Genomic DNA, 16,027 nt, shown 5'->3' with positions numbered 1-16,027 from the left:
CTTTGATTTCCTAGTAGAGTGTTGTAACTGTCAGTTGTAGTGTCTTTGCTAAGCATTCAGTGGTTTGTTAAGGTCTGAAAATATTTCTATTCTTATAAGCTGAAGCAGGAGAAGGGGAGATTTAGCCTGTGTACCGATCGCAGCCTCGAAGGATAGTGTAAGCGGTATCTGTAATGTGCGCGAAAATGATGATATGCCTTATAAGTAGTACTACATACGGGAAACGAAATCGTTAAGTTGAATGCTTCCAAACACCTAAAGTCACTTTCTCCAGGTCCTGAAGCCTTTGCATTTCTGCGAGAATGCGGGGATCAGGTTCGAATTGGAGGTCCTTCATTTCGATTTCCTGCAGAAGATGGAGGCCTTCGGACGTTCGTAATCTGGACAATTGTACGTAAGTTGAGCAGAACTTTTGGTGGCGGTCTCGACCGCGTATCGTTGGGTCATCTCTAAGATCCAGAATCGCGGCGTTAAGTGTTGAACCCTGAACTTTGTAGTCTGTGAGGCAGAACGCCGGGCACATAGGGACTTGTCTCCTGCGGACAGAGTAACCCTGCAGAGTGATTGATCTTTCTAGGGGGAAGACAGGAACGATAGCAGGCGCAAGACCTTCGAAACCTAACGTGCTTGATTTGCCCTGTTCAAATAAAACACACGCAGGAGGTTTAGTGCAGAGGAAATACAGATCGTCAATGTTAAAGAACTCGGCTAAGACAATTTAGCGTTAGATTTTAAGTTTCTGCGTAAGGGAGGACTACTCGCCTGCCGGGTCAACGGCAACACCGACAGCGGTACCGGTCGCCCCATTGACTTGTCCCAACCGAGTACAAATATTTGATAATATGACTGAAGGCATATTCCGTGTGTACAGAAATATTCCCGGGAAGGGGATCATAGTGCCTTGATCCGGTTGTCGGAGCAAGTCGTCGACACGCAAGCGAGGGTTGGTTGGATCAGTGGACTTGGTTCGTGTGTGATGAGCAGGGAAGGCGTAGATCTTCTGGCAGCGAGCCTTGGCAAAGTGTTCCATCCTAATACGATTGATCTGGTGACGAAGGGAATTGAGCTTTACCACTGTCGTCGCAGCGTCCAGCTGAGGGTCCACCAAGGAGGTGACGACCTTAGAGTTTAGCAGGCGTAGGTCGCCTTCGGATAAAGTCGATGTCCTTGCACGGGAGAGGAGGCATCGAAATGAGGGGTCCGCAGATTGCCTCATCTGCTCGTCCAAGACAATCACATCTCTGAATTGATGCCATATGAGTCGACCGTTCTCGTCCGTAGCATTCTCCCTTCTTGGTTCCTTCCACAATGCAGGGCCTCGAACAGGTGGAAACTGGAAAAAGTCACCCATGAGAATGACTATAGGTAAACCGCCGAATAAGTCGGGCGAACGTTGATCGAGGGATCGCGCCATTTTGCAGTGTTTGTTAATAACACTAAGCATACTTAGATCCAGCATGCTGACTTCATCAATGATCATAATTGTTTTCCGGGACTAGAGCTTTCTCACGCGAGAAGTTATGGTATGTCCTTGATTACGGGTAATAGAAATTCCCAGAGATGTGTGGAACGTGTTACCACCAATGTTGTCCGCTGCAGCACCAGTGGGGGCCATCACGATCACCTCTTCTTTGCGGCGAATTAGATCCATCCCGGTCAAAATGGCTTTGACGATTTGACTCTTGCCCACACCCCCTTCACCCCTGATATAAAGGAGAGTCTGATCTCGCTTCGAAGGATCGTAAGGATGGTTCGCCCAGCCTAATGCCCCGCTTAGCACCTTTTCAACGACGAGACGCTGTTTGGTGTTTAACGGAATAAACTCGCTGACGAGCAAAGTTAAAGAGGCAGGGTTCGAAGTGTCAACAACTGACCGCTGGTCCAGTAGGATAGGAATCGCGATCGGCTCATTGAGCGTAGGCTCCAAGATGCCATCATTTACATTTAAAGTGAAGTCATCTATATTATACGCTGACCCTATTGCATCGTTATGCACTGGAGCAAGTTCACCAAGTTTGGCAAGTTCTTTGAGTCGAGATTCCCATTGCTGCAACGTGGACGACGAAAAGAAACTGAGACCAGAGGTCCCAGACACAGTGATGTCAAAGAGATTGAGTGGTAGAAGGTTTTGTAGCAGTGTACCTCGATTCCGAGTGATCGTGTGTACCAAAGAAGGGACACGTCGCTCAGTGATGAGAATTTCATGGTCCCAAGTCTTTGTGACGGAGTGATAGGCGGCGATTAGAGTCTCGACATCCACACTTTCATCCAGATTGTCGATGGTTTCGTCAGCATCAGAGTCAAAGTTACTTGTTCCAAGCTCATCAAGATCGCGGTCGAATATAGAGTCAACTCCAATCGGTACTTGTCGAAGCTTCGCATCAGCCTCGCCGTCTTCTTTGGACTTTCGCAGCAGTTCAATATTCCCCGCAAAGGTTCGGTTATAGGGCTGGAGGGTGGGCTCAACGATAGCCCATATTTGAGAGCAAGCATTCCGTTTCGGCTCTACGGCAACGGCATGTTCCTGGAAAAGTACGGGTAACCGATCCCAAGGAACAAATAACCCGAGTAATATCTCCGCCAGGTCATTCATACTTGCGACCATTTTCGGATGGCCTCCAGGGACGGCATCCTCTGAGGCTTGAAACTCAGTTAGCTGCCCGTTAAAGTTGACAGTGGCGACCTGTGATGAGTCGCGAGCCAGGCGTTGCATATGAGTCTTGCTTTGAGGGTGTGGCAGGTCAAAGCAGAGGTCGTCTACAATCGCATCTCGGACATGCCTGGGTCGTACGAGCATACAATATTCGAAGAGTGTGAGGCAAGCAAGATATGGCCTACGCCATTTATAGTTATCAAATATGCTGATTGGAGCAGTTCTGCCAGCTTCATATGCGCAGGGTTCTTCGTCCATAGGACTGGATGATTCACCGTTATCGACATTAGTAGGTTCAATGATCTGACGCACATACCGTCTAAGCCACCATAGATTGATGCGGTTGAAGTTGTAGCTAACTGTGTAGTAAGTTGGTAGGTTGAGCAAAATGCTTGCCACCTGGACGCCGCTGATCTCCCGATCATGTGCAAGGGTATTGAAGCAGCGAAGTGCAAATTTGTCCAAGCCCTGCTGTCGAAGCCGCAGATCGGTTGTTGTTGGAGATTCGGTTGCGTGTGCTCTGTCAATTCGTTGTTTCAACAGGGCTGCTTTTGCCACAATCTGCCATGGTGAAACGTCGTCCTTCGTGGTATAATTGGTGATGTAATAGATCAAAGACAAGGGCTTGGACACTGTCGGGATCCAAGAGATGTCGTGGTTAGAGCGGACACAGCTAGCAATGGTGGGGTTCCACGGATTAATCCAGGGATGATTGCGTGCGAGGTGGATCAAGCCAAAGTCATCTACCTTGGACATGGGGATCAGATCGCGGGGCATGCCGAACCGACAAGCATCTTTGCCCGAACCACGCTGGCGGTATTTGAAGCAGGTTGAATGGTGATATTTGGAATGTATCTGGGTTTTTTGTGCTACGGAGTTGCTGTCGTTCGACAATCTGAGGAAGAAATCAGCGTCGGTTTCCCGCTCCTTTGCCGATGGTGGTTTGCTAGGAAGGGGTATATCCGGGTCATGCGGAATAGTCTCGTCGATTCCTTGGACGATAGTCGCTTCGAGGTAGCGGATCATGCGAGTGGCAAACTCAATATCGGTAACAAGGCGATTCCTTAAAGCGGTAAAGGCAAGATTACCTCTGAGCCACAGAAGGGCATGCATATGCAGCATACCTCGGCCGTTGGTTTCCACAACTCCATAATGATTTGACAGATCGCCAAGGATGCCGACTTGGCCAGTCCCAGTGGCAAGTAGGCCCCGTAAGACTGCTTTACAAATGCAATGAAAGAACTCAGCAACCACGACCGGGTTACTAGTGGCGACAGTGTCACGGATCGCGGTGTGAGTTCCTGCCGGGATAGCTCCAGGGAATTCTACGCCCGCCAGACTTAGGACAAGGGGATTCCGTAAGTCCGAGGGGTTAATGGTAATCCAGAAGGCAGGCATTCCATACCGAATAATCAAGCCTCGGATCTCAGAGCGCATCCTCAGTTTCTGGGAGAAAGATCCAGGAACATGCATACCAATAGTTAGAATGTGTTGTTGAAGGCGCCGAATAACTGGGTCATCGACTTTTTGGCCAGAAGATATGGCGTCTGCGGCCTTTCGCAGCTGGTCCACGGTCAAGGAGGCGATGTCATGTGCAGCAGAGCTCCAATGTCGCCGTTTAACCAGGAACGCATTGCCTAAGGACGATCTCCGAAGCTGCAAGTTGTCGAATAGTAGATACATAAAAGTCTTGTGGAGGGCAAACCTGCGATTGTTAGCTTAGGCGCAAAAACACTGCACCAAGTCCTTTCACCTTCTGCTATGGTGATTTAGAGCCCACTCAGCAAGAGAGCCCAGAGACACCGGGATAGCACGCTCATCTAAATGGCCGCCGACCCCCTCCGGAAACAGGGTGGGGAAGGCGGCAGTAAAGTAATGAGCATCCGACCACGGATCCATTAATGCGACCCGAGCACGGGTTGTATAAGAAATTGCTGGCATCCGTTGGTCGGCAATGGAGCGGCTGTAAGTATCGTCGGGACTGTCTATGTCGCATTGTCCGGATGTGCGTGAATTATTGGTGACCACATCAAATAAAGTGTCCAGCATACGTACGTCAGGGTTCTGTCGTTCACCGTTGATGTCTGTGGAAACGGAGCCACTTAGGAAGTGTGTAGCACTATCAGGGTCCAAACTTTGATTATGTGTGGCTTCGTGCTGTGCTGCTTGGAGATCATTCTCAAAATTACCCTGCGCCAGATTGACAGTGTATCCCTCACGTTCACGGTGGTCTGGCTCGTGAAGTGGGATAATATTATCCCGTAGCTCGGATGGGATGAATTCGTCGCTCCAGGTATCCATCATCGGTTGATTAATTACCAACCCACGATACAAACGATTATGTTGAACGAGATATTGCAAAGCCTCTAGGACCTTAGTTTTCCGAATAACCAGATATGGTCTTAGGTCACTGTCTGACGGGGACGACCCCCTACCCAGAAAACTTTGATGAGATTGTCCAACCTTAACTCCGCACTTGGCAGGATTTGAAGCAGCGGACCAGGATCCTGGGGGATGACAATGAAATGACCTCGCAGCGCACGGTGGCTGACAGAGGAAAGGCGACTGCCTGGACGTAACTTCAAAATCAGACCTAGCGGATGACATCTTGCGATAGTATACTCTTCAGTCAAGGTAAGATCCTCTAGGGGGGGGTGGGTAATTCTGGCAGAGAGTAACATTGACCAGATTTCTGGCGGAGAATTTGGGGATGGCCGCACGAGCAAGAGCTCCGTGACAGGAAGAGCACACCCCCCAGGATTGTTCATGGCGGCCACAGCGATCAAGAAAACCATTCAGGGGCAGTAGCAAAGGATCCTCGTCGTCCATATAGTGTAGATCAGCAAGTAAAACAAATCTCCCGCACGAACTACACACAGATACTTTCGTAGCTGTTGAAGTCTCTTCCTCGTATCGGGAAACGGATTTCCGTATATCAGAAGGCGATATATCAGGCGGGAATGATTGGGAAGCAAATGCATGGTGGCGATATTCATCACACAGGAAACCGATGGCCTGGTGCAGAGCGTCGTGGTGCGTCCGTGGTTGAAGTATTCTTTGGCTAGTATGATTTTGTCGTTGAATGGGCAAAGACCGGGTTCTCCGATGTAGGTGAGATACACTGGGAGCAGAAAAGCCGTCTCGAGAGGCAGCGGTAAGCTCCATAGACGAGAGAGTTTCCGGTATGTTCGCGAGCCGGCGCCGGCGCTGCCCCTGTTTCCACCGGCGGCAACGATCACATGTTTTATACCGGGGAGACTGCCAGGGTTGGGCGCAATGTGAGCAGAGCGTACGTTGCACATGTTGGGGCGAAGCCGCGGACTGAGGGGAAAATTGTATGGTAGAGACGGACGTCGGTCCCCCACCAGTAGCAAGCAAACGACGATGAAGTCTCTGGAGCCGGGACTTTTCGCGGCAGGCGGGACAAGTTCTATACAGAGGCGTTGCCGTAGATCGCGAACAGCGGGAGCACAGCACGGAATTGTCAGGAGTGGAGTCCATGGGAAATGATAGTGATAATTATCGAAGCAGAACGCTGTGGTATAAGCTATATCGGGCACGGGAAAGAAAACAACACAAGGTCTTGTAAGGGCCTGCAAGAACGGGGACAGAAGAAAACAGAAAGCACATATATGTGACATGTTCAATTAAAGGAGAAGAACGGTCCAATAGCAAGAGCGAAGCAAGAGGGATAAAGCAACGAGTAGGTAGCAAGAGAAGGGTTGTGGGATAATTGGGCCGAAGGGGAAACAGGGCGACCTACCAGGATGAACCTGGTAGGCAAAACAGGATAGTGAAGCCAAAGAAAGCGGTAGGCGAGGGACGTCCCACGTGCATCCCCAAGGAACGCGGCGAATAAGGACAAAGCTTGGCGCGAAATTTAGCTGTTGATCCCGTGGCGTCAAAAGTCTGCCTACACCCAATAAGTTCCAGCCACGCAGGGTTTGTAAACCCTTTCACTCCGTTCCTTCGTTTCAGGGCACCACTCCCTTTAAGATTCTATCCGGCTGTTATTTCAGAATGATTGGATTCAAAAAATTGCTATTTATAATTTAAAAGCTCCTAGGATAGGTTATTTGATCTTATCCGACAGTTAATGGAATCTGTTTGACCAAAAGGCTTGAAATTTGTGAATATCTGGCCTGTTATTAGATTATTTTAGAAAAGTTGCATCTTTAATATAGGCTGATGCTAATTTTTTCTTTACTTTCATCCCATGTTCAAGGGCAATATTAAAGATTAATTTTAACGAGCTCTTGACTGTTTACTGTTGATTGTTGATTCCTTCCTCCCACTGTCAATACTATCCTCGGCAATATCTCGGGTCCGTTGAAAGCTTCCGAGTGAATAGTTGAAATCATGTGTGCGAAGCCTATACATACATGATGGCAGAATAGATTGGAGATTATCTCTGGTCAGCCTGGGCACAGAGCTTTTGCGCGAGATTTTCCTTCACATGACGTTTTCCGATTCCAAAGAGTGTCTATGAATGTCTTCCCTCGTCGGGGTGAAACCCTTGGTGGTAGACTCGCATTTCTGTACATTATCAAAGAAAGCATCTAGTTACCGTTCATCGCCGGGCATATCAGCAGGTTGAATGGATGCATAACTGAGGAGCTCAACTGATCTTGGTTTTGCGGCATTTTGAAATGTGGTATGTACTACTATAACACGCAATCTGACGACCCTATGACGGAGTTGCCGTAGGGACCAAATCCTCTATCTCATTTCGACCTGTCAAATCAAGCTAATATGGGTATTCGCTAGTGTTGGTATCACCAGCTAGGTACCGTGTACACAGTTAAGTGAACAGTGTTCATGCTCCTAAGCAAAAGTCGATTGATTCATATGATAGATGTAGGTGTGTATGAGGCCCGGTACAAAATACCCCTGAATCCCATACGCCGATACTCGGTGGTCTCAACACCGGTGCCGCAGCTTCGCGCAGGGTCACCCAGCACAGAAATATGATCTATCAGTCGCCAGCGGTAAGTTGCCGCTAGCTTGTTCTGACGAAAGGATATGTCCCGACAGCTAGTAAACTAGCCATCGAATGGTGTCAACCGAATGATCAATATTAATGATTATTTATGCTAAAGACTGAATGAGGGCGCTATTGAAATACCCTCAGACTCAGTGTCCCGTTACTCGGCGATTACAACGCCAAGATATCAGCTGAGCCTAGAATTGCATATAATTTGTATGGGAACGTGGATTCCAATGCGACCAATCGATTAATAATGGTAAGTTACCACTGCATATCTCAACAGGATCCTATCAAAAGCTTTATCAAGATATTCAAACACTAAAGAGCCTCTGCGGAACTGAGCATTATTCCATACAGTCCAAGTAATCGCAGGGGGCTAGGCGTTAACCTATGCGCAAGGATGACTTGTACGACACGGACACCACATCAGAAGGGGATATGTTTGTACGTCTTTACGGTCCCATCGGACCCACCGGATGAACGGATGACTTTCTACGAAATAACATCGTGAAGAGATTTTGATATAGTCCGGAAAGCGGGATGTGAGCCGGATCCTGCTTCTCGAAAGTTTTTGGGGTGTGTACCTTTCTAAAATATTGTAACTACGCACGAACGCAGCGCTAACGCCCCAACAACAAATTTATTCGCTACCACATACAAACCGATAACAGAAGGCAAGCTACTCGTCGATGATAACCCCAAATTCTGAACAGCGTTCCAACAAAATCGTGTCTCATTCGAATCATCGTTCAAGGAGTTAAACACGAGGTGCCGACGCCTCCACCCGTATGCGCGAACCTCAGATCAGTCAACTTACATGGCATACTGCATTGCACTTTACTGCTGAATAGGGGAAATAATTTTGAAAAAAAAGAAAAGAAAAATCTGGCATTCTACTTTTTTTTTGTTGCCTGTAGGAGTTCCCAAATCTCCTGGATTTCAATCCCCGTCCTAGTAAACATACCTTAAAACGATTGACCAATGACGTCAGGAAACTTACTTCCAAGATTCCCTGATAGTATCTATCTATTGAGACCAGCTAAGAGCATACAGACGGGTGCATTGAGAGCGAATTAGAACAAAGGGAATCAGTTCAGGATAAAAAGACTGATTATTTGAAGAGAACGCCATGCAATCGAAATGATGCACATGTTGTCATACATTGGTCAAATTCATGTTTTACATGGAACTGATACAAGTTCTTATCATGACCCAAGCGTGTCTAGTTGGCTCGATATTAGGATTAAGGATTGGACAAATGTGGTTAGTGTGAAGAGCACGATACTACCAGTATCTATGACCCGTCTATACTGCCATGTCCATGCGTTTTAGTGATCGGACAAAGGTTTCAAGTCCTATCACGAACCAATGTAAACACCTTCGAATCTCTGGCCTCTTCTTAACTTTCCTTTAGCCTGTTCTATTACCAACCCCGGCCTTTTACTTACCTTCAAAAATTCAGGGATTGTACTTCACGGAGTTTTTTCATATAACCCCATATTTAGATATTCTTTTGTCGCTTCCACTCGAAGCTGCCACTGTTAAGATAGGATGTGTGCAGGAAAAATGAATACACCAATTATAGGCGTCTTAAAATGAGTGAATTGCTGGCGTTTAAGAGTTAGGATAACCCCTGATTGGAAGAGCACTCTATGTTCTCTATCATGACAGATAGTTGTAATAACAGTAGGACATAATCCTCCCTAAGAATACACGAGTATGCTTGGGCAGTGCAGGGGGTTTCGGGAGGTCTCAGCGTAGAACAGGGATGAGTCCTCAGCACTGAGGGTGGGGGGGTATATGTACGAGCCCCATACATAACCTACACTTGTAATAATTATAGTCCTTCCTCTGGTCCATTTTGAAATAGTGTCTCCGCAGGACTTTAGCTCGATTGAGACAATTAAAAAGCCCAGAAATACACCCAGATAAATCTCGCTAATTATTTTCCTGTAAAAGTCCTGGAGTAAATGTTCCCGCAATCGCTACATTAGGAAGCTTTATCCTGGACCGGTGACTATTTAAGAACACGAAGTTGCGCACGTTACTATATTAATATCAATGTCCCTTACAACCTTCCTGAATTGCTCAAACTATCCACCCAGCCTAATTCCAACATGAGACTCTCACAATTTATTCCCCTCGCTTTCCTGTTGTCATTTGCAGTGGGACAAGACCCCAATAACCCCCACAACATGACCACTTGCCTGGTGAGAGACTCTAATACATTAAGACTCACCGGAAAAGGCTTGCTTACCAAATACATTATAATTAGCAAATGTGCAATGAGCAGGCCGCTGCCGCTGCAGGATGTACCTCCTATCTCCAGACCGAATGCACTTGTCCGAGTGTCCCATTCCTGAAGGCCCTCAACAAGTGTCTGGGAGCTTCCTGCTCAGCTTCTGATGTGCTATGTATGACTCAATATTCTTTATGTGCCATTTCTGAAGATCATTCTTTGAGCTGAAATCCTGACTGACTATTAAAAGTGTCCCTAAAGTTACATGTCAAGGAGTGCGGAGGGCCAATTGTGTGGCCCGAATAACGGAGCTGTATATCTGCTCTTGACAGAGACTAAGTGACGAAGGCATATGTCAGGCAGTGGAATGTCCGTAAAGATTAGTACTAATGGGCCACTTGATTATACAGAAATGCATGAAGATGTATCGATTCATTGAGAGGTCTCTGGTTAATGGTATCCTACTCCCCCGTACTTTCGAGATTTCCCTGGTTACAATATATCACATAAAGAGGAATGGACGGATGTTTAATGACTCTGTCTCTAGGAGGCCTAGTAGTAATATCCTGGGTCCTCAGCAGATTTCCAGGACTAATTCGCAATGATCGGAGGATGGGCCAACAAAGTGACCTCATTCTCGAAAGATACGACCGTAATAGCCATTTCCATTCCTCTGTAATGGATTTTGCTGCAAATGAGATAAAGATAGATTATGTATTTTTATTTTTTATTTTTTACTATCCTAATATTGGGGAGCAGTGCTGGGAGGTCGTGCAATGTTGTGGGAGTCGGTCAATGGGCACCATTCGTCTTTGGCATCGCACGTATCTCCTATAAATTGCCAAAGTTCGGCCCACAGAGCACTTCGAGACTATCGTAGTTAACTAGTGACAGGATGAGGAATCAATGTACTGGCTAGTACTGAACATGTCCAATAGAATCAGATGATTGATTGATTGAAGGTTGTTGAGATCGGTTGAGCGGTCTCAGGGGTCTATCTAGCTATGGCGTATTATGGCACCATAATTCCGAATCTCATACTAGGGTGCATTGGGTGAACGATGAATAAGCCTATCCCGAAGGGTCGAACTGAGGGTGGTCAAATACCACTAGGACAGTTAGCTCCCACGCTCCCATGTGTAAGTGCTGCTCAATATCGCTGGTGGTGGAACGGAACTTCTCCAGGGTGTGACCCAGTCTGTCTGTCTAATACCTGACTACTAGCATCGCCTGTGCCGCGTTCGGAAGTTGTGTTTCCTATAACGTATGAGAACGTTTGCTTGCGGTGCCGGTGTCTGAGTGGCAATATCGAAATGTCCGACGCCAAGGATGGATGGAAACTGGCCAGCTTGTGAGCATCTGATTGGCCGGAACTCAGCCGGCCACTTGATGATGTTGGAAGACAAATGACGGCTCGCCTGGTTGGCCTCTGCCGATAGAACCACCGTCCTCGCCCCATCCCAGTCTTGATGTATTCTACTTAGGTCTTTACAAAGCGCGTGCCTGATGGCTAGTCGGTCGGGCGACAAACTGAATCATATGTCCATACAGTGGCTAAATAGTCGAAAAACACAACATATACTGGTTGACATGATACGATTGGCTTATTAGTAGAATCACGGCCGTCGGGGTGGAGGATTGTTTGTATTTCATCAGGAGAAGAGTCCGATTCAAAAACTATCACCAGAGCTACTCAAGTCGCCCGAGGCTAGCGCCGATTATACCAAGGAAGAAGCCCATCACAGTCACATTATGTCAGCCAAATACTGCCGCTTTTCTCAACTATTTGAAGACGAAGATTGTGTCGAGACTCTCTATATAGGGCGGACTATTTGGCCTGCTTACTTTGATGCTGCCGGCGAGGCTGCCAAGAAATTTAGATTATAGCAAAGATGGCCGTGATAAGTTGACGTGAGACTGGGGTGTGGAAGATATGTGCTTTTTGGGTCCTACACTTACAAGTACTTTCATGACGAAGATAATCCGCACTTAGTCACGGCAAAGAGGAGAAATAATTGAACCAAGATGAGATTCTTAAGACTCACGGGCATGGGAGAAGGACAAAAACGGCCATCCATACAATAATTGAGTTAATTTATGTCCTGTATTCTGGCCACTTGTCTTGCAGAATCAACCACGTATGAAACTATGTCGGAAGGTTCAAAGAGAAAGAAAAGAAGATGGCTGATGGAAGGCTAATAACTTGGGGAGGGGGAAGTTCTCCTGATCGGAACAGGCGGGTGCGTATCCGCTTCAGCCGCATATTTGCTGGAGCCTTTAGTAAGATCCGGAAGAAAATGTCGGCCAGTCGTGCGTATCACTCAGTTGTCTCAGAACTTCGAGGTAAGACCGTTGATTCGCCTCTAGAGGTTATCCTCATTTAATCCCGGCTCTGTGGCATTGATAACTCGTAATATGCTGTCATCTTTGTATCACTTCTAACGGGTCTGAGCGGTGATCTAGGTGTAAACCATTCAGATATCTGTGCTGAACAAGTAGAAACTCGATTATTGATGCTTTATTCTGGCATATTGGGAGTTTTCAGTCTTTTAAATATCTATTCAACCACCTATGAACCTGGCCATGGGCTCACCATCACCAAAGGATTTCAGCTTTCCTTGCTCTGCCGATAGTTCTGCGGATCAATTGGGCCACTGTCAAATGTCTGACTCCGGAGATACAAACAACCAAAGACCGGTACACGATGGAAAGGGTAGCTATGCTTCACAAACACAGTGGATGATTTTCTCGAAGGATCTTGATACCCAAGAGATTAAGATGAATCTCCTCCAAGACTGCTGGAGTCTTCTCAAGAGGATAAAATTTGATGATTGGATTGTTCAGGTGTCAGACAATTATTCTACAGCTGTGGTAATATTAGAAACTTATCATGAAAGGCTTGCCTTTTCCCTCTTCGACTTTTTATGCCATTTCCCCTCGAAGCTGGCAAATACCGATCTATACTAGAGGTATGTGATGATTATTGGTTCAGTGTCGGTGATGTGGCTCATTCGATCCCGGAAACTGGCTCTGAAGGCTTCTTGTACCAGGCTGTGCTACATGCTCTGAAAAACTTTGAGTCTAGCAGACCATATATGAACCTCGAACTGGATACAAGATTTATGACCGAACCCTTGCATGCGCTGCTTTCTGAGCCAGATGTCAACATACTCAGCAGATTGAAAATCTTGAAAGCTCGCTATACGCGCTACAAAATGGGCCTTGACATGATAGAAGGACGGTATTTTGATATTGAAACAGGTTTTCTCGATTTACTGATTAATGACACCCCGAGATCGGTGGCCATAGAGCTGAGCCATAGAGCTGAGTCAAAATGCTTTGAAGCTATTTCGGCATTTGAGTCTCGAAGGTATTCTTACTCACGATTCCAATTTGAGACTTCTTGGTATTCAGTAGAATCAGATGTGCCTCGATGCGAAGGAAATCGCCATCGCGGATGTTCAGCAGGACAAAGTAGTGGCAGTAGCAAAAGCAATTTTTTCGTTTCAATATTCCTTCTTCTATCTTGCTGTGGCTAATTAATAGCAGGAACTTTTATATTTTAATAATCACTTTAGTCTATCTTCGATTCTAATTGGCATGAGAATGGCAGACGCCGATATGGAGCCGGGTTTTGCCGAATTTTCTGATCCAACTCAAAATTACCGTTCCTACAGAACGAGTCTACATGCTGAACCATCAATCCCTTTTCTGTACCCATTTTTGGTCGAGTTCAGAAGAGGTGGGAATCAGGCCCTCGCAAAAATATTCAGCTTTGTTTCATACACTTAATGTCACCAACGAGCCTCCTATACAACCCTCTCATACCATCGACGGGTAGGCATTGCACATGGGGATAGCCGAACTTGCATCTCCACGCGGCTGGAAAATTCGTCGACCACGAAAATCTTTCCCATCTAGCAGCTCAGACAGTGAATAAATAATCAGTGTGAATATAAAACTTTATGGGGCGTGATAGCATATCATTTCTTCCTCACGACCCGACATGCGCCTGTTTTCGTCCTCCATAATCCAGATAATTAACTAATTGTCAGCGCATCGAGTGGTATTTTACCACTAGCAAGTGCTGATACCCCAGGAACCCACATTTCTTTGTGTTTTGTATGGTAAATTGGTTCAACTAGCAACCTAGCTCCCCAGCGGGTGGCAGGGCCAAACAGCTGGTAGCGTAGGTGAGTCCTCGTGAGTTGCCTCGTCATATCAGTCCAGGGCTCCTGGACTAGGATGACGTCTGCTTCGTATGATAGTAGTAGGTCGTGGGCAGGGCCGCTCCTCCCGACATTGGCCTGTAGTATTCTCATAGATCTGCGTGGGGGGAGAGCTGGCTTGACGGTTGATAGAGAAGATCCGGGTTAGTCGCTCGTTGGTCAGAGGTGTGTCTAGCTTGTTGTTGCTGGAAGGCGATCCGACCGCCCTTACGAACGGCAGATAAGGCGGCTTTCGAGAGGCGGATGATAGCCTCTTTCTGTGTGTAGGGCCTAGCGGGGCATTTTGGGTAGTCCGCAGCATGCGGTCCGTGGCAGTTAATGAATTGCGCATGGCAGGTATTTTCCGGCTTGGACGATCCGTAGGAGACGTAGCGTTCGCTAGAGCGGCAGGCCCGCGTGTCATGGAAGCTGTGGCAGCGGGTACACTGTAGCGGCCATTGCTTTGGGCGAGTAAGCATAGAAAGGCCGGAGGCGCCGATGAGCTGAAGCGCATAGCGGAGCTTCCCTGGGAAAGCTATAACCGCTGTAACAGAGTCTGCTTCGATATGGTGGTTAGAGAGCTTGGTCGTGAGCGGCTTTTGGCCGGTTACCCGCTCCGCCTCTGCACTAATATCGCTGACTGTAGTAGGCATCCAGCCACTATCTGGGGTCTAGATTCGTTGTGGGATACGGGAGACCATGACCTGGTGGTATTCCGTCGCGGCCTCGAAGTAGCCGTCCTCGGCCAGCTCTTTAGCCTAGGAAGAGAGTAGGAAGGTCGTGCCTTCTTCGGTTGCGGATATAGCGTAGCCTGTAGGGACAGTTTGTATTCGTGTGATTTCGCCGGGGACTTTGCCTGCTAGTGTGACTCGGACGCCGTGAGGCCCAATATCTCGTAAGCTAGAGGGGCTTGGGAGTCGGAGGAAGATGCGGGAGTCGGCTTCTTTCGTCTGGCGCTGCCGCTGCTGCTGGGTTCGGTCACGTTATTTCGGTGCCATGGTTTGCCAGGCTTCCTGGCCGGGCGCGGGAGTGGCTATCGAGGCCCAGGACTGGGCCCGCGGGATCTGAGGAGCTCGCTGGGGGGGCAGTGGGTGCCGTGGGCTTGGGGAGCGGTAGAGGGCCTAGGGGGGCCTTGCTGCGGTACATCGCGGCGGGCTAGGGCGATGAATTTGGCTGCGAGTGCGCTGGCGAGCTCGCGTGGGCGGCCCTGTAGGGAGGGGATGACCGAGTCAAGCGCTTCGGCGAGGGAGGTTGTTGCTAGCTTCCAGTCGCTCAGAAAGAGGAGTTGGTCGTCCGCAACTGCGCTGACCTGCTGGCGGACGGATAGGGCAAGAATCGAGGCCGAAAAGGCTGCCGGCGCCGTGGCAAAGATGGTTGTGTGGGGATACTCTAATGCAAACTGTCTAGCAAGCATTTTTGATGCCACCATATATCTCTTAATCGGCTCTAGTACCTCAGGCCTTACTGACAGGCTAATGACCTTGGAAACACCGGATGCTGTTTTTGGTATCAGTGGGGAAAAATCCCGGCATATTCAACCAAATTAGTCACAACCGTTCAGTGTATTGCTCTCGAATGAGCTATCATCAGACGAGCTTTTGCAGTCGGGCTTCCAGTCCTCATTTATACCAAAAGACTTGTCGGCTAGGTCCGATAGTAGGGTCTCCAACAAATTGGCATGAGCAACTATGATCGAGAGGTGTGGATCGCGAACCAATGCTTCCTTTATCAATTTAGCACGACATAAATGAAGCAGTTCGACCATATATGTATCCATTGATTGATATTGCACCTCTGGTATGAAGTACTCAGCATAAAGAACCTAGGGAGATATGGAGCTCATTGTTACCGATGATGCCTCTTTGCCCTTCATCCACATTCAACATAATGGCAATTAGTGGGGTGTTGAAGTAATCTAGTGCCAAACGGCACTGTATTCG

The 16,027-nt window shown here is 47.7% G+C and overlaps 3 protein-coding genes across 3 annotated transcripts; all 3 read right to left on the bottom strand.

Annotated features, from left to right (window-relative positions):
- Positions 1–232: 232 nt before the first annotated feature.
- On the bottom strand, positions 233–4,957 carry N7533_011745 (uncharacterized protein; the record flags this gene model as incomplete). The annotated part of the gene is made up of 4 exons (XM_057108395.1): positions 233–708; positions 796–1,436; positions 1,572–4,358; positions 4,434–4,957. 4 exons carry the CDS (start codon positions 4,955–4,957, stop codon positions 233–235), a joined length of 4,428 nt encoding a protein of 1,475 aa, XP_056955773.1.
- A 9,240-nt stretch (positions 4,958–14,197) lies between these two features.
- N7533_011744 (uncharacterized protein) lies at positions 14,198–14,740 on the bottom strand (the record flags this gene model as incomplete). Its single annotated transcript, XM_057108394.1, has 1 exon — positions 14,198–14,740. One exon carries the CDS (start codon positions 14,738–14,740, stop codon positions 14,198–14,200), a length of 543 nt encoding a protein of 180 aa, XP_056955772.1.
- A 380-nt stretch (positions 14,741–15,120) lies between these two features.
- Positions 15,121–15,501, bottom strand: N7533_011743 (uncharacterized protein; the record flags this gene model as incomplete). The annotated part of the gene is made up of 1 exon (XM_057108393.1): positions 15,121–15,501. One exon carries the CDS (start codon positions 15,499–15,501, stop codon positions 15,121–15,123), a length of 381 nt encoding a protein of 126 aa, XP_056955771.1.
- Positions 15,502–16,027: the final 526 nt, after the last annotated feature.

Source organism: Penicillium manginii (assembly GCF_028828005.1).
Source record: "Penicillium manginii strain IBT 31320 chromosome Unknown utg000008l:1.0-3226943.0:1.0-3228205.0, whole genome shotgun sequence".
Classification (NCBI taxonomy): domain Eukaryota; kingdom Fungi; phylum Ascomycota; class Eurotiomycetes; order Eurotiales; family Aspergillaceae; genus Penicillium; species Penicillium manginii.
The sequence above is the reverse complement of the archived record's forward strand: the minus strand, read 5'-3'. Positions and strand labels throughout refer to the sequence as shown.